The sequence below is a fragment of the Panulirus ornatus genome, chromosome 35 (genome assembly GCF_036320965.1).
Source record: "Panulirus ornatus isolate Po-2019 chromosome 35, ASM3632096v1, whole genome shotgun sequence".
NCBI lineage: Eukaryota > Metazoa > Arthropoda > Malacostraca > Decapoda > Palinuridae > Panulirus > Panulirus ornatus.
This window is the reverse complement of record NC_092258.1, coordinates 331271-350637: the sequence shown is the minus strand read 5'-3', so window position 1 is coordinate 350637 and position 19367 is coordinate 331271. Positions and strand designations below refer to the sequence as shown.

Below are 19367 nucleotides of genomic sequence, written 5' to 3'. Positions count from 1 at the left end.
GGTTTGATCGAGTAAGTAACGTAAGGGTAAGAGAGATGTGTGGAAATAAAAAGAGCGTGGTTGAGAGAGCAGAAGAGGGTGTTTTGAAATGGTTTGGGCACATGGAGAGAATGAGTGAGGAAAGATTGACCAAGAGGATATATGTGTCGGAGGTGGAGGGAACGAGAAGTGGGAGACCAAATTGGAGGTGGAAAGATGGAGTGAAAAAGATTTTGTGTGATCGGGGCCTGAACATGCAGGAGGGTGAAAGGCGTGCAAGGAATAGAGTGAATTGGATCGATGTGGTATACCGGGGTTGACGTGCTGTCAGTGGATTCGAAAACGCGGGAGACAGCGACAAAGCAAAAAAAAAAAAAAAAATATATATAAATCTTTCTTTTTTTCTTTCATACTACTCGCCATTTCCCGCGTTAGCGAGGTAGCGTTAAGAACAGAGGATTGGGCCTTTCAGGGAATATCCTCATCTGGCCACCTTCTTTGTTCTTTCTTTGAGAAAAACAAAAAAAAAAAAACAAGAATGGAGGATTTCCAGCCCCCGCTCCCTTCCCTTTTAGTCGCCTTCTACGACACGCAGGGAATACGTGGGAAGTATTCTTTCTCCCCTATCCCCAGGGATAATATATATATATATATATATATATATATATATATATATATATATATATATATTTTTTTTTTTTTTTTTTGCTTTGTCGCTGTCTCCCGCTTTTGCGAGGTAGCGCAAGGAAACAGACGAAAGAAATGGCCCAACCCACCCCCATACACATGTATATACATACGTCCACACACGCAAATATACATACCTACACAGCTTTCCATGGTCCACCCCAGACGCTTCACATGCCTTGATTCAATCCACTGACAGCACGTCAACCCCGGTATACCACATCGCTCCAATTCACTCTATTCCTTGCCCTCCTTTCACCCTCCTGCATGTTCAGGCCCCGATCACACAAAATCTGTTTCACTCCATCTTTCCACCTCCAATTTGGTCTCCCTCTTCTCGTTCCCTCCACCTCCGACACATATATCCTCTTGGTCAATCTTTCCTCACTCATTCTCTCCATGTGCCCAAACCATTTCAAAACACCCTCTTCTGCTCTCTCAACCACGCTCTTTTTATTTCCACACATCTCTCTTACCCTTACGTTACTTACTCGATCAAACCACCTCACACCACACATTGTCCTCAAACATCTCATTTCCAGCATCCATCCTCCTGCGCACAACTCTATCCATAGCCCACGCCTCGCAACCATAAAACATTGTTGGAACCACTATTCCTTCAAACATACCCATTTTTGCTTTCCGAGATAATGTTCTCGACTTCCACACATTCTTCAAGGCTCCCAGAATTTTCGCCCCCTCCCCCACCCTATGATCCACTTCCGCTTCCATGGTTCCATCCGCTGCCAGATCCACTCCCAGATATCTAAAACACTTCACTTCCTCCAGTTTTTCTCCATTCAAACTCACCTCCCAATTGACTTGACCCTCAACCCTACTGTACCTAATAACCTTGCTCTTATTCACATTTACTCTTAACTTTCTTCTTTCACACACTTTACCAAACTCAGGCACCAGCTTCTGCAGTTTCTCACATGAATCAGCCACCAGCGCTGTATCATCAGCGAACAACAACTGACTCACTTCCCAAGCTCTCTCATCCCCAACAGACTTCATACTTGCCCCTCTTTCCAAAACTCTTGCATTCACCTCCCTAACAACCCCATCCATAAACAAATTAAACAACCATGGAGACATCACACACCCCTGCCGCAAACCTACATTCACTGAGAACCAATCACTTTCCTCTCTTCCTACACGTACACATGCCTTACATCCTCGATAAAAACTTTTCACTGCTTCTAACAACTTGCCTCCCACACCATATATATATATATATATTTTTTTTTTTTTTATTTATATTTTCTATCATATTTTGTCGCTGTCTCCCGCGTTTGCGAGGTAGCGCAAGGAAACAGACCAAAGAAATGGCCCAACCCCCCCCCCCCCATACACATGTATATACATACGTCCACACACGCAAATATACATAACTACACGGCTTTCCATGGTTTACCCCAGACGCTTCACATGCCTTGATTCAATCCACTGACAGCACGTCAACCCCGGTATACCACATCGCTCTAATTCACTCTATTCCTTGCCCTCCTTTCACCCTCCTGCATGTTCAGGCCCCGATCACTCAAAATCTTTTTCACTCCATCTTTCCACCTCCAATTTGGTCTCCCTCTTCTCCTCGTTCCCTCCACCTCCGACACATATATCCTCTTGGTCAATCTTTCCTCACTCATTCTCTCCATGTGCCCAAACCACTTCAAAACACCCTCTTCTGCTCTCTCAACCACGCTCTTTTTATTTCCACACATCTCTCTTACCCTTACGTTACTCACTCCATCAAACCACCTCACACCACACATTGTCCTCAAACATCTCATTTCCAGCACATCCATCCTCCTGCGCACAACTCTATCCATAACCCACGCCTCGCAACCATACAACATTGTTGGAACCACTATTCCTTCAAACATACCCATTTTTGCTTTCCGAGATAATGTTCTCGACTTCCACACATTCTTCAAGGCCCCCAGAATTTTCGCCCCCTCCCCCACCCTATGATCCACTTCCGCTTCCATGGTTCCATCCGCTGCCAGATCCACTCCCAGATATCTAAAACACTTCACTTCCTCCAGTTTTTCTCCATTCAAACTCACCACCCAATTGACTTGACCCTCAACCCTACTGTACCTAATAACCTTGCTCTTATTCACATTTACTCTTAACTTTCTTCTTCCACACACTTTACCAAACTCAGTCACCAGCTTCTGCAGTTTCTCACATGAATCAGCCACCAACGCTGTATCATCAGCGAACAACAACTGACTCACTTCCCAAGCTCTCTCATCCCCAACCGACTTCATACTTGCCCCTCTTTCCAAAACTCTTGCATTTACCTCCCTAACAACCCCATCCATAAACAAATTAAACAACCATGGAGACATCACACACCCCTGCCGCAAACCTACATTCACTGAGAACCAATCACTTTCCTCTCTTCCTACACGTACACATGCCTTACATCCTCGATAAAAACTTTTCACTGCTTCTAACAACTTGCCTCCCACACCATATATTCTTAATACCTTCCACAGAGCATCTCTATCAACTCTATCATATGCCTTCTCCAGATCCATAAATGCTACATACAAATCCATTTGCTTTTCTAAGTATTTCTCACATACATTCTTCAAAGCAAACACCTGATCCACACATCCTCTACCACTTCTGAAACCACACTGCTCTTCCCCAATCTGATGCTCTGTACATGCCTTCACCCTCTCAATCAATACCCTCCCATATAATTTACCAGGAATACTCAACAAACTTATACCTCTGTAATTTGAGCACTCACTCTTATCCCCTTTGCCTTTGTACAATGGCACTATGCACGCATTCCGCCAATCCTCAGGCACCTCACCATGAGTCATACATACATTAAATAACCTTACCAACCAGTCAACAATACAGTCACCCTCTTTTTTAATAAATTCCACTGCAATACCAACCAAACCTGCTGCCTTGCCGGCTTTCATCTTCCGCAAAGCTTTCACTACCTCTTCTCTGTTGACCAAATCATTTTCCCTAACCCTCTCACTTTGCACACCACCTCGACCAAAACACCCTATATCTGCCATTCTATCATCAAACACATTCAACAAACCTTCAAAATACTCACTCCATCTCCTTCTCACATCACCACTACTTGTTATCACCTCCCCATTTGCGCCCTTCACTGAAGTTCCCATTTGCTCCCTTGTCTTACGCACTTTATTTACCTCCTTCCAGAACAAGGGAAGGGAGTAGCAATACTCCTGAAACAGGAGTTGTGGGAGTATGTGATAGAATGTAAGAAAGTAAATTCTCGATTAATATGGGTAAAACTGAAAGTTGATGGAGAGAGGTGGGTGATTATTGGTGCATATGCACCTGGGCATGAGAAGAAAGATCATGAGAGGCAAGTGTTTTGGGAGCAGCTGAATGAGTGTGTTAGTGGTTTTGATGCACGAGACCGGGTTATAGTGATGGGTGATTTGAATGCAAAGGTGAGTAATGTGGCAGTTGAGGGAATAATTGGTATACATGGGGTGTTCAGTGTTGTAAATGGAAATGGTGAAGAGCTTGTATATATATGTGCTGAAAAAGGACTGATGATTGGGAATACCTGGTTTAAAAAGCGAGATATACATAAGTATACTTATGTAAGTAGGAGAGATGGCCAGAGAGCGTTATTGGATTACGTGTTAATTGACAGGCGTGCGAAAGAGAGACTTTTGGATGTTAATGTGCTGAGAGGTGCAACTGGAGGGATGTCTGATCATTATCTTGTGGAGGCTAAGGTGAAGATTTGTATGGGTTTTCAGAAAAGAAGAGTGAATGTTGGGGTGAAGAGGGTGGTGAGAGTAAGTGAGCTTGGGAAGGAGACCTGTGTGAGGAAGTACCAGGAGAGACTGAGTACAGAATGGAAAAAGGTGAGAACAATGGAAGTAAGGGGAGTGGGGGAGGAATGGGATGTATTTAGGGAATCAGTGATGGATTGCGCAAAAGATGCTTGTGGCATGAGAAGAGTGGGAGGTGGGTTGATTAGAAAGGGTAGTGAGTGGTAGGATGAAGAAGTAAGAGTATTAGTGAAAGAGAAGAGAGAGGCATTTGGACGATTTTTGCAGGGAAAAAATGCAATTGAGTGGGAGATGTATAAAAGAAAGAGACAGGAGGTCAAGAGAAAGGTGCAAGAGGTGAAAAAAAGGGGAAATGAGAGTTGGGGTGAGAGAGTATCATTAAATTTTAGGGAGAATAAAAAAGATATATATATATATATATATATATATATATATATATATATATATATATATATATATATATATATGTATTCTAATCTGTATTAAGAGTCCTGATAGCCTTAGATGCTCCAGTGCTTGGATTATAAGACTGAATCATATTATCCAATCCAGTCTGAGAGAAGACCTTCAGTCAACAGCACTGGCTGCTCTTACAGCACAGTATTCCCACTCGTGTGATAGAGAAAACTGTAAATGTAATGGAATAATGTTAATAGTCATGTTTTGTGGGAACTAGAGGTACCTTTTATTTTCTGGAAGAGTGAAATTGTAAGAGATGAAAGGTATGGTGAAGATAAGAACACTCATACATGACTGTATATGTGAAATCATCTTTTACCGCAGTGGTAGAATTTACGTATAGTACTACAAATCGTATTACATTTACCAGTTGACTCCAGCCATATCCAAGCAAAAAGTATTGTCACACTTACAGGATGAGTAGCAAGAAGATAATTTGGCAGGGTTTTCGCTCATTGTCATTTATTTCCAGGATCTTGCGTAATCAATTCTTGCATTACATTTCAAGTTAATAATACACTATATCAATCCGATATGTAAAGTATATTATATTTCTTATAGAAAATTGATCACCTTCACAACATATTACAGTTCGGCAGAGCTTTATGAGCTAAGAATATCTGTCACATAGAGAATATGTTACAAGCGTAACATTGTCCAATTAAATACCATATATTTTCCAGAGACTACAATGACCACAAGAGCGTCAAGGAACAGTCAGGGTCGACCACCTCCCTAAACTCCTTAACAAGTTATGATCCTAATACCAAGTAAGTCTAACCCTCCAAATGTAAGGTGTTTGATGATTCACTATTTTTTACAAAGTTGAGGTTACCTCATGATGCTTGGCACTTAGGTCACTTGCAACTATTATAGTGATGGCTGTTGGCAGAAGAACTGGTGAAGCATAATCCTTTTCTCCTCCAACTGTCTTGATGTGGTAGTTACTAAGTGATCAAATTATTACTCATATTTACTCCACGCTTTAAACAATCTCTGTGACTGTAGTCGACTGGAGATCAGGGGAAGGGAAACTCTCATCTCCGTCATCTACAGACGCTAAAGGTTGTGTACAAGTTATACTCCACTGAATTTCAGTTGTTTTTATTTCTTTCAACTTTTCTAAGAATCTTGTCGATATTTGTTTCACTTTGCTTGACTAAAGTACAAATGTCACTTATGATATTCATATTGATAACAGGACTCATCGGAAATCCTTAAAATTTTCTAGTTTTTAAAGTTTTGGTATTTCTATTGTTACTTATCTTTAATTACCCGCATGCAAAATTAACTTCTGCATTTCCATTACAATATCTTTTAGTTTACTCCTTACCTATCAAGAACCTTCCTTAACACAGAGTTGTGGTTGTCTGTCTCGTTGTACTTCCGGGTAAGCAGTTTCTCACTCGAATACGTCACCAGTGCTATATCATCAGCAAACAACTGACTCGCTCCCAAGGCCCTCTCATCCCCTACAGATTACATACCCACCCCTCTCTCCAAGACTTTCCCATTTGCCTTTCTCGCAACCCCTTCCATAAACTTTGAACAACCATGGTAACATCACACATCCCTGCTGCAGACAAACCTTCACTTGGAACCCTTCTCTCTCCTCTCTTTCTACTCGTAGTCAAGGCTTATGCACTTGATTAAAACTTCTATCTGCTTCTGACAGCTTTCTTCCCTCACCGTATATTCTTAAGTGCTTCTACAAAACATTTCTGTCAGCCTTATCATATTCTTTCTCTAGATCCATAGATACCACATGCAAATATATCTGTTCTTCATATTCTTTATGTGAAACACCTGATCCACACATCCTTTACCACTTCTTTAACAACAGTGCTCCTCCGCAATCTGTTGCTTTGCACATGCCTTCACCCTCTCGATGAATATCCTCCCATACATCTTACTAAGTATACCCGAGAAACGCTCACCTTTAATCCACTTGCCTTCATCAGTGGCACAGTGGCACTATTCATGCATTCTGCTAATCCTTAGGCACCTCACCATGATCGATACATATGTTGAAAATCCTTACCAACCAGCCAACAACACGGTCTCCCTTTTTCTTTATAATTTCAACTGTAATTCCATCCAATCCAGCCGCCTTGCCACATTTCATCTTACGCAAGGCTTTCATCACCAAACCACTCTCCAAGAGTCCATCACTTCCCATACCCACACACCCCACATCTGCCACTCCATCAATAAACATATTCATCATTACTGCAAAATATTCTCGTCATCTTCTAACTTCATCACTAACTGTTACCACTTCCCCCTTTGTCCCCTTCACTGATGTTCCAATTTGTTCTAGTGTCTATCGTACGTTATCAGGTTCTTCCAAAACAACTGCATATTCTCCTTAAAGGTTACTGCTACTCGTTCACCCCAACTCTCGTTTTTATCCCCTTGCACCTACCTGTTGACCTCCTGCCGCTCTCTCGTATACATCCGCTAATTATTTGTATTCCTTCAATGTAAGTCCCACCCAAATGCCTCTCTTTTACTAACAACTTTACTTCTTCATCCCACCACTCTCTAATCTCCCCACTTCCCATCTTTGCATCTCTTGCACATGCCAGTGCCGCTTCCCTAAATACCTCCTGTTCTTCACCTACTCCCTTTGATTCCTTTACTCTCATGTTTTGCCAATCTTCACTCAGTCTCCCCTGTTATTGCTTCACACAAGTTTTCTTTCCAAGCTCACGCACCCTCACCATTCTCTTGCCACCGACATTGTTTCCTCATTTTTGAAAACCTCTACAACTCCTCACCATCGCCTCCACAATATGATGATCAAACATCCCACCCACTTTACCTTTCAACACATTTACATGCAAAATCTCTCTTTTATAAGACTGAATAGAACCCGATGACCATCTCTTCTACTTGCATACTTGTACTTGTATAAATCTCTCTTTTCAATCCAGGTTTTCCCAATTACCAGACTTTTTCAGCACACAACTCTACAAGCAACTCACCATATCCATTCATAGTACTGAATACCCCTTTCCCCCTAGTTGTACGCCCAATTGCCACATTATTCACCATCGTATTCAAATCACCCATCACTGATACCCGGTCTCTTACAGCAAAACTGCTGACCCACTCACTCGGCTGCTTCCCAAACCTTCACATCTCATGATACGTATCATGGTCAGGTGCATAAGTACTAACAACCACCCATCTCTAGCCATTCAAATTCAGTTTTACCCTCGTCAATCTAGAATTTACTTCCTTACACTCAATAACACTCCCACAATTCCTGCTTCAAGAGCTGTGCTCCTCTTTCCTTAGCTTTTGTCCTCTCACCAACCCCTGACTTTACTCCTAATACATCTCCAAACCAGTTTTCCTCTTTACCATTGAATTTTGTTTCACACAGCGCCAGAACATCCAGATTTCTTTCTCAAATATGCGGCCTATCTCCCCTCTCTCTTCATCTTGGTCACATTCACAAACATTAACATACCCGAGACTGAACCTTCGAGGAGGATGAGGACTCCCTCCTTAGCTCCTTCGTTTGTTCCTCTCTCTCTCTCTCTCTCTCTCTCTCTCTCTCTCTCTATATATATATATATATATATATATATATATATATATATATACAAACACAAGGTTTTCTCTTGCGTTTCCCGTTTTCCAGAAAACTTTCGTTTTCATATATTATGCAGAAACCGACACTGACCTATGCATCAACATACTTCATAACATTCTGTCTTAACATGCTCGTGTGAAGGTTTTTGAGTGTGCTGTGCCAAACTAACCTGTCTGGCCAAATAGATTAAACACACATATGAACATCGCCGTAGTACTGTTCTGTCAGGAATGGACGCGCTTTCCTCGCTGCGTAGCTTACTAATATCTGATAGCCATGATTGTAGCTCGTCAAGATAGCAAGGGCGTTGGCTGGCTCCTTATGAGAGGAATGCTCCCTCCCTATATTAGTTATTTGTCACATAGGTACAATCTTGGACAGGATAAATGTCTGTCGCTCTTGACTTTCCAGCGCCTTGTCATACACACACGAAGTGCAAAGAACTGATGGAAGCTCGTGAGTCGCAAGTGAACACTCAAATGTCAGTGCAGGCCACGAACGCTACCTAAGTTAATAGCTGATGACCACCAGGTGCTTGCCTACACGTTATCAGAGTTACAGTACGAGGACAGGAGGTTAGATCTGGCAGTTATGCGAGATACAGTAAGAGGACAGGAAGCTAAATTTGGCTGAGTAATGGAGCAATAAATGAACAAATAGCTAAAATAAGGTTGGAGTTATATATAACGTTTTGGAAGTCAATGGAGTGTAACAGCTGGCTAGTTTAGAGATGTAGGTCGTGGGATCAAACGTTGGCTTAGCACAACTGCGCTCAATAATATAATTGCATCTATTTCACATCAGAGACCTGCCGATACTCTATATTAAAAGAAGAATAAAAAAGGAAAATGAGTAACACCTAGTTGGATCAGAACTCAAGGTCATAAGGCAAAATATATCGTTTCTAAACTAACTATAAAAACTCGGGTTAAACCTGACTCAAGGTCATCCTTCGCCAAGCTATGTCAATCGGGTTACCAATGTAACATAGTAAATCCCTCACCAAGCTGAACTGATCAGGCTTCCATTGTGACATATCACAATGTTCACCAAGCTGAACTGATCAGGCTTCCACTGTAACATCATTGTACAGTGTTCACCAAACTGAACTGATCAGGCTTCCACTGTAACATCATTGTACAGTGTTCACCAAACTGAACTGATCAGGCTTCCACTGTAACATCATTGTACAGTGTTCACCAAACTGAACTGATCAGGCTTCCACTGTAACATCATTGTACAGTGTTCACCAAACTGAACTGATCAGGCTTCCACTGTAACATCATTGTACAGTGTTCACCAAGCTGAACTGATCAGGCTTCCACTGTAACATCATTGTACAGTGTTCACCAAGCTGAACTGATCAGGCTTCCACTGTAACATATTACAATGTTCATCAAGCTGAACCAGTCAGGTACATCTATAACACAGTAAAAACTCCCATCAAATTAAACCAATCAGGTTATCTTTGTTGTTTCAAATTCCCACTATGCTAAACCATAGTGCATAGTACCAACTGGCGCCAAGGCAACCAGCCAGGTTACCTCGTAGCATGGTACAAATTAGATGAATACAAGTTTATCGTGAATTGGTTAAATGTATAGATGAAGTATCTTCATCAAACGGTCATTCAGGTTAAGAAAACGTATGCAAAATCATTATTATTTGTGTGAAGTGGTTGCCTTCAAACTGTGATGGACAAGAATAACTGCTCACATAATGAGACGGCGGTAATGAAAATGATAAAGAATTTCGTTCACTGTAATGACATAGTTTTGAATTATAAGGGATAATCATAATCATTAACCCCAAAATAGACAAAAAAGTGGTCTTAATTCCTCAATAAAGATAAAAAACAGTAGCTAGGTTTTCATGAAATTTGAATAAACAGTGTTCTGAAAAATATGAAAGTTACGGTTGGTATGATTATGAATCTATTTGTCTAGAGTTTATTCTACATAGATGAATTATTTCTGTTTAGCGCATTAGTGGCTTTATAGCAAAAGAAGTAGCACCCAACCCTTTTATAGTCTTCATTCGCCTTGTGCCAGGCCAATCGCCCGCCCCTAACTCCATGTCTCATTCTTCTGCCGCCGTCGCTGATCCTGCTACTACTGTGACGTCAAAAAACAAAACAAAAAAAAAAAAACAGTAGCTTCATCCGCAAACAAGATGATAAAAGCAAGGACTCCAGTGGGTATGGCTCCAGAGACTCCCTTGTCTCCTCCACCAGGACCAAAGACGCATCGGACACACCAGGAACGTACAGGAGGACCCGCTCTGACCTGAGTGACGAACTCATCTCGCGAGTCAGCTCCGACAACAACAGAGAGGACAAGAAGTCGTCATGGTCGTCCAAGTGGGTCATTATAGCGCAGAAATGCTAGTAGTAATTCCTTTTTCAGACGCACGGTGTAAGTGTTCACCTGTCCTGTGAACCTAATTATAACGATATATTTCATCATAAAAAGGAATAATCTTGTTACCATCATCACTATAGCTATGTAACACGTCCCACAGCAGGCTAAAAGGACTCTGTATTATCTTACGGATATATTTCCCCTCATAATAAGTAATTATTTATGATTGTGCTGAATAATCTAGTTTGTTTCGTGTGTGAAGGATAGCGAAGGATGATTGCAGGGCGACTACCCGACACAGTCCTACGCTATTTTGCTGAAAATAATTCAAATGATTCATAATGTAAACTTTGGTGCAAATTAAAGATAAGACCTTAATCCTTTTGGTAAGTCACTTTAATCTTGAAGATATTATTGACTAGGTACTCTTTTTTATGATTCTATTAATGACAGAAGAAAAATAATAGTTTTCTGATTCTTTTAAAATTCAGGTTTGTAGAAATGATTAAAGTTTCTACACATTCAACTACTGGAACCTGTTTCAGGCTGCGGCTCTCACGTTAACAGCGATGTACCAGCGGTTGATGCCCTACCCTAGGCACCAAGGCAATATCTCCCTATAATTCCATTAGATGAAATATCCTGGGCAGGACAAAATCATTTGATTATTCTTGACATGCAGTCCGAATGAAAATATAACCATATGCGTTGCTAGAGTAATATCTTGCAGAAACTGAGGAGAAAGTAATATCTTGCAGAAACTGAGGAGAAAGTAATACCTTGCAGGAACTGAGGAGAGAGCCACTATTATCAGAATGGGTGAGGTGTTCCGTGTTTGATAGAAGAGTGCCGGTCAGAGTGGGATGCAAGGTGAGGTGGAGGGACTATCTTGGCGCAACGGAATATGAAATCACTTTTATCCTCATCAGTGTAAATTTTAGATAATGTGTAGGGTAAAGACGGCAAAAGAGATGCAGAGTGCAAAATTATTGTAGACAAAGCTGGGTTTAATAAAGGGATTTGTACTGTAGTCTAAGGTAACCTCGATGAAAACAAGAAGATGCAGGGGAGACCACATTACACCGGTATGAACTTCATGAAATGTGCTAAGAAATCGCTAGATTTTGAGTTTAATCTGCAGGATGATGAAAGAGGAGACTGCCACAGGTTGTATGTAGTGGATAATGGGTTTATAATGCAAGCAGGTTAGGAAAAAGATGAAATTAGAATTGATTTGAAGTCCGAAAATATGTGATGTAAAAAGGAATGTCTGGAGTATGAGAGCAGACTGTGGTGCAGAGTAAGCTTACAATTGACTTATACGATAGTGGGGTGTAGACCACATTGAAAATATGAAGTTAAAGCACGATGATCATCATGAAAAGGAATGCAGTGCAGTGTAGCCACTGTATCATCATATATAAGGATGAACTAGTGAACTGATTTCGAGTGAGACAGGCATGTATCACCTTACCAACTGATCTAGCGCATGCGCTGATGAAACTGTGAAGTAAAGATTTCCAACAACTGATAAAATCTGAACAGCGTGATAATCGTATCAACCAACCAGCAGCAATTACATATGACAACTAGACATGACAACTACATATGACAAAGTACTGTGAATTTCTTGAGATATATACGTCGCGCTGTTCAGATCCAGTTATGTGAAAGAGTGAATGCGAAAGTTACCAATGGTTTCCTAAATTGTAAACTGTAGTGACTTTAAAGTATGTATGAGTTTCTATCAAGAGAGAGACTATTACTTACCAGCGTTCATGAGCATCACATGATTGCATGAACCACAGAACACCCTCCTGCGGAAGCTTTCATTGCGGTGCTCATGGAAATGTCGGAAGTTGGGCATTGAGATTTGATATTTACGTTATTCTTATCTACAGTCTGGACCCTCTCGCCAATCTACCTCCCTCCCCAGGATTAATATCCTATATCATTATGTATATAATCTTCATCACTATAATCGCCGATACATCACCCTTAGGAAATCCCTAAACAACTTCGTTTTATATTTGCTAATTATTACGACCATCATCACTAATATCATTATCAGTACCATCATCACTAATATTACTTTATTATTATTAAATTGGTCCAGTAGTAATCACTGCCATTTACATCATAATCATGATTATTATTGCAATTATTTTCACCTATATTCTCATCAATTTTGCTCTTATAACTCGTTATTGTGATAACCATTTCTATGATTATCGCTATTTTCATTATTTGATATTTTCATCTATATCATTATTATCATTACTAATGTAGATAATTTTCTCTGATCATAATTCTTTCCCTTTGCTTTTTTAAAAAGATATTAACAACTGCTAACAATTGTTTGAACAGCTCGAAGTCATGGAACAAGTCGCGGCCTGTGTCGTGGTCTGCCCAGGACCTACGAGCAGCCGTCGACGAAGCCAAGGAACAGATCCGCTCATCCAGAGAAGGTACGAGTTTATCCAGTATCACGTTTACTGTCATTCACAGAAGGTAAAAAGTCATCCATTATCATATAAACTGCTTCATTCATAGAGATACTACGTCACCCTTTAGTCTCAATTTCAATGTAATTTCGCTCTATGTATGTGTTTGTATGTATGTCTTACAGCCGTAATCTTTGTCCTGGGTTTTAGTTTTACCCTTACTGGGATCGGTCTCAGGTTAAGAAATTTGTACTGAATTTACCAACTGATGTTTTGGAAAGTCCACTGAAATGCTTAATCCTTGAAGGATAAGATAATCGTAATATCAGAGGTTAGGTTAGGCACAAGAATGAAAAAACTGAAGAGCGCACACCGAATTTCTTAAGCATTTTCTCACTTGTTCCCACAGACTTGCATCGACTGTATGGCAGCTCCAGGTCCTTGTCACAGGATCTCGGCAGCCTCAAGGATCTCCGGAGTAGTTCGAACGATACGTCCTCGAGTAAAGATGACAAAGACGCCTTGAATAATTACTCTTCCTTCTCCTCTTACCTGGCCACTCGCACCAAGTCCCCTGCAAGGCCCACTCTAACTCATTCTTCCTCATTACATGGAACGTCTTCTACTTCATCTTCGGTGAGAAGAGAAGAAGAAGAAAGAACCATCAATAAAGAGGAAGATGAACCGAAAAGTACGAAAAATTCGAGCGAACTAAAGACTTCGAAGCCTTCTACTTTAGCATCCATATCTGACATCAAATCATCCTCATCTGAATCCCCTACGTCTGAGGGAAAAGTGTTAAAATCTTCATCACTGTCGTCAATATCAGAAGGAAAGCCACCTAAACCTCCCTCAAGATTAAAGCCTACCATAAAGTTGAGTGACATCAAAGAAACTCCTACAGAAGACAAACCAAAGAAAAATATCCTCAGTCTCAGGGTAAGTTATACTTGTTTTGCTGAGCTCTTATAAAACCATCAGGTGTGCAGGAACCATCAGGTGTACAGGTACCATCAGGTGTACAGGAACCATCAGGCAGATCTCTTACAGGAAACCTTAGGTGAATTTTGCTTTTTTCAAGCCTGCAGTTTTTATTTTTCAACGATCAGTTTTTTCCACTTTTCCAGTTCGATATAATTTACTTTTGAAAATGTTTATGAAGGAGAAACTTGCCGGAAAAAGTGTATGATAAACATTTATTGATTAGCCACATACTTTGATACTATCGACGATTGTATATATAATACTCTCGAAGATTGTATATTCTTAATTGATTCAAATTCGTATGAACTAATCAAGTAAAGCACAATAAAGACGTGAGTCTACACATTTTCATACAGCTCAGTATCCTGTGATGAGAGTCACCCAACATGGGCGAAATGCTGCCAGATTTTTGCAGTATAGATGCAGTTTGTTGGGGTTTCGTGACATATATTTTCAAAGCCCTTGTAAGAGATTTTTATGGAAACATTACTACATTACACTCGAAAAGTAGACCGTTTAAAAAATTCATTCTAATTCTGCAAAGAAATCGAAATATGCGAAAATTTCATATACTTCAAGGTTAAGACATGTATTTTGACCTAATCAATCGACGTTAATTTGGCAATCAGTAAATGATTGTTTTATCACTTTTATGTTCCTTTTATTGCAACAAACTTTTTTCCTTTTTTATTGGTATTTTGCATATGATACAGCTTCTGATGCAATGTTTATTCACCAGGGCGATGCTTACGGCTCGGGCAAAGTGAGTACGATATATTACCACGGCTACGACTGACTTGGGTTTGATCTGTGATATTGTACTCTGTGGAGTTTTGTAGCCGCCTGTTTGTCTTACTTCTGTGCGCTTATGAAACTGCCATATATAAGGATTCTGTGCTATGTCTATCTCTTGATACTGTCCTTACTTAGAATACAACATTTCCATGAAATGTGGCATGAGAAAACGTACCCATTGGTCAGAGTGTAGATTATTCAGTACAAAATTTGTAAGTACTCGTCGTGTTTGTGACTTACATCAAAGTATCACTCGATGCAAACTGATTAATACACTTTCATAACTTTTGAGCAGATACCACAAATACTGCAGGTTTTCCCTGCGCGAGGTAGCGCAGGGAAAAGACAACAAAGGCCACATTCGTTCACACTCAGTCTCTTGTTGTCATGTGTAATGCACCGAAACCACAGCTTCTTTTCCACATCCAGGCCCCACAAAACTTTCCATGGTTTACCCTAGACGCGTCACATGCCCTGGTTCAGTCCCCTACCCTTTCATTACTTACTCGATCAAACCACCTCACACCACATATTGTCCTTAAACATCTCATTTCCAACACATCCACCCTCCTCCGCACAACCCTATCTATCAATCTATCTATCTATCTATATTGCAATAGGTCACAGTAATGCACGTGATCTAATATTTGCTGATAACCATATATATATATATATATATATATATATATATATATATATATATATATATATATATATATATATATATATATATACATATATATATATATTTTTTTTTTTTTTTTTTGCTTTGTCGCTGTCTCCCGCGTTTGCGAGGTAGCGCAAGGAAACAGACGAAAGAAATGGCCCAACCCACCCCCATACACATGTATATACATACGTCCACACACGCAAATATACATACCTACACAGCTTTCCATGGTTTACCCCAGACGCTTCACATGCCCCGATTCAATCCACTGACAGCACGTCAACCCCGGTATACCACATCGATCCAATTCACTCTATTCCTTGCCCTCCTTTCACCCTCCTGCATGTTCAGGCCCCGATCACACAAAATCTTTTTCACTCCATCTTTCCACCTCCAATTTGGTCTCCCACTTCTCCTCGTTCCCTCCACCTCCGACACATACATCCTCTTGGTCAATCTTTCCTCACTCATTCTCTCCATGTGCCCAAACCATTTCAAAACACCCTCTTCTGCTCTCTCAACCACGCTCTTTTTATTTCCACACATCTCTCTTACCCTTACGTTACCTACTCGATCAAACCACCTCACACCACACATTGTCCTCAAACATCTCATTTCCAGCACATCCATCCTCCTGCGCACAACTCTATCCATAGCCCACGCCTCGCAACCATACAACATTGTTGGAACCACTATTCCTTCAAACATACCCATTTTTGCTTTCCGAGATAATGTTCTCGACTTCCACACATTCTTCAAAGCTCCCAGGATTTTCGCCCCCTCCCCCACCCTATAATCCACTTCCGCTTCCATGGTTCCATCCGCTGCCAGATCCACTCCCAGATATCTAAAACGCTTTACTTCCTCCAGTTTTTCTCCATTCAAACTTACCTCCCAAATGACTTGACCCTCAACCCTACTGTACCTAATAACCTTGCTCTTATTCACATTTACTCTTAACTTTCTTCTTTCACACACTTCACCAAACTGTCACCAGCTTCTGCAGTTTCTCACATGAATCAGCCACCAGCGCTGTATCATCAGCGAACAACAACTGACTCACTTCCCAAGCTCTCTCATCCCCAACAGACTTAATACTTGCCCCTCTTTCCAAAACTCTTGCATTCACTTCCCTAACAACCCCATCCATAAACAAATTAAACAACCATGGAGACATCACACACCCCTGTCGCAAACCTACATTCACTGAGAACCAATCACTTTCCTCTCTTCCTACACGTACACATGCCTTACATTCTCGATAAAAACTTTTCACTGCTTCTAACAACTTGCCTCCCACACCATATATTCTTAATACCTTCCACAGAGCATCTCTATCAACTCTATCATATGCCTTCTCCAGATCCATAAATGCTACATACAAATCCATTTGTTTTTCTAAGTATTTCTCACATACATTCTTCAAAGCAAACACCTGATCCACACATCCTCTACCAGTTCTGAAACCACACTGTTCTTCCCCAATCTGATGCTCTGTACATGCCTTCACCCTCTCAATCAATACCCTCCCATATAATTTACCAGGAATACTCAACAAACTTATACCTCTGTAATTTGAGCACTCACTCTTATCCCCTTTGCCTTTGTACAATGGCACTATGCACGCATTCCGCCAATCCTCAGGCACCTCACCATGAGTCATACATACATTAAATAACCTTACCAACCAGTCAATAATACAGTCGCCCCCTTTTTTAATAAATTCCACTGCAATACCATCCAAACCTGCTGCCTTGCCGGCTTTCATCTTCCGCAAAGCTTTTACTACCTCTTCTCTGGTTACCAAATCATATTCCCTAACCCTCTCACTTTGCACACCACCTCGACCAAAACACCCTATATCTGCCACTCTATCATCAAACACACACACACACACACACACACACATATATATATATATATATATATATATATATATATATATATATATATATATATATATATATATATATATATATGTGTGTGTGTGTGTGTGTATCATTTTTCATATTCGCCATTTCTCGCGTTAGCGAGGTAGCGTGAAGAACAGCGGACTGGGCCTTGGAGGGAAAATACACACTTGGCTGTCTTCTCTGTTCTTTCTTTTGGAAAAAGTGAAACTGTGGGGGAGGATTTCTAGCCCCCGCTCCCTCCCTTTTTAATCGCCGCCTACGACACGCGGGAGGTACGTCAGACATAATTCTTCCTCCCTTTTCCCATTGATAATGCATATGAATATGTACAGGTGTAATATATATATATATATATATATATATATATATATATATATATATATATATATATATATATATATATATGAGGATAGGGAAGAAAGAATACTTGCCACGTATTCCCTGCGTGTCTTAGAAGGCGACTAAAAGGGGAGGGAGCGGGGGCTGAGAATCCTCTCCATCCGTTTTTAATTTTCCAAAAGAAGAAACAGAGAACTGGGCCAAGTGAGGGTATTTCCTCTGAGGGTCAGTCCTGTGTCCTTACCGGTACCCGCTAATGAGGGAAATGTCGAATATGTATGAAAAAAAAGAAAAACAAATATATATATATATATATATATATATATATATATATATACATATATATATATATATATATATATATATATATATATATATATATATATATATATATATATATATATATATGTTTGAATGTAGGTTTGCGGCAGGGGTGTGTGATGTCTCCATGGTTGTTTAATTTGTTTATGGATGGGGTTGTTAGGGAGGTGAATGCAAGAGTTTTGGAAAGAGGGGCAAGTATGAAGTCTGTTGGGGATGAGAGAGCTTGGGAAGTGAGTCAGTTGTTGTTCGCTGATGATACACCGCTGGTGGCTGATTCATGTGAGAAACTGCAGAAGCTGGTGACTGAGTTTGGTAAAGTGTGTGAAAGAAGAAAGTTAAGAGTAAATGTGAATAAGAGCAAGGTTATTAGGTACAGTAGGGTTGGGGGCCAAGTCAATTGGGAGGTAAGTTTGAATGGAGAAAAACTGGAGGAAGTAAAGTGTTTTAGATATCTGGGAGTGGATCTGGCAGCGGATGGAACCATGGAAGCGGAAGTGGATCATAGGGTGGGGAAGGGGGCGAAAATTCTGGGAGCCTTGAAGAATGTGTGGAAGTCGAGAACAGTATCTCGGAAAGCAAAAATGGGTATGTTTGAAGGAATAGTGGTTTCAACAATGTTGTTTGGGTGCGAGGCGTGGGCTATGGATAGAATTGTGCGCAGGAGGATGGATGTGCTGGAAATGAGATGTTTGAGGACAATGTGTGGTGTGAGGTGGTTTGATCGAGTAAGTAACGTAAGGGTGAGAGAGATGTGTGGAAATAAAAAGAGCGTGGTTGAGAGAGCAGAAGAGGGTGTTTTGAAATGGTTTGGGCACATGGAGAGAATGAGTGAGGAAAGAATGACCAAGAGGATATATGTGTCGGAGGTGGAGGGAACGAGGAGAAGTGGGAGACCAAATTGGAGGTGGAAAGATGGAGTGAAAAAGATTTTGTGTGATCGGGGCCTGAACATGCAGGAGGGTGAAAGGAGGGCAAGGAATAGAGTGAATTGGAT

General features: G+C 40.6%; 1 protein-coding gene across 21 annotated transcripts in view; it reads left to right on the top strand.

Moving 5' to 3' along the window:
* LOC139760042 (uncharacterized) overlaps window positions 1-19367 on the top strand; it is a 174099-nt gene that overhangs the window by 32183 nt on the left and 122549 nt on the right. For 13 of the 21 annotated variants that reach the window (XM_071682784.1, XM_071682795.1, XM_071682780.1 and 10 more), the window contains exons 3-7: window positions 5624-5710; window positions 10697-10903; window positions 13272-13372; window positions 13758-14287; window positions 15072-15095. In XM_071682784.1, coding sequence (XP_071538885.1) covers window positions 5624-5710; window positions 10697-10903; window positions 13272-13372; window positions 13758-14287; window positions 15072-15095 — 949 coding nt within the window. The remainder of the gene's footprint in view (window positions 1-5623; window positions 5711-10696; window positions 10904-13271; window positions 13373-13757; window positions 14288-15071; window positions 15096-19367) is intronic. The other 8 variants (XM_071682797.1, XM_071682792.1, XM_071682793.1 and 5 more) reach the window with 3 other exon arrangements.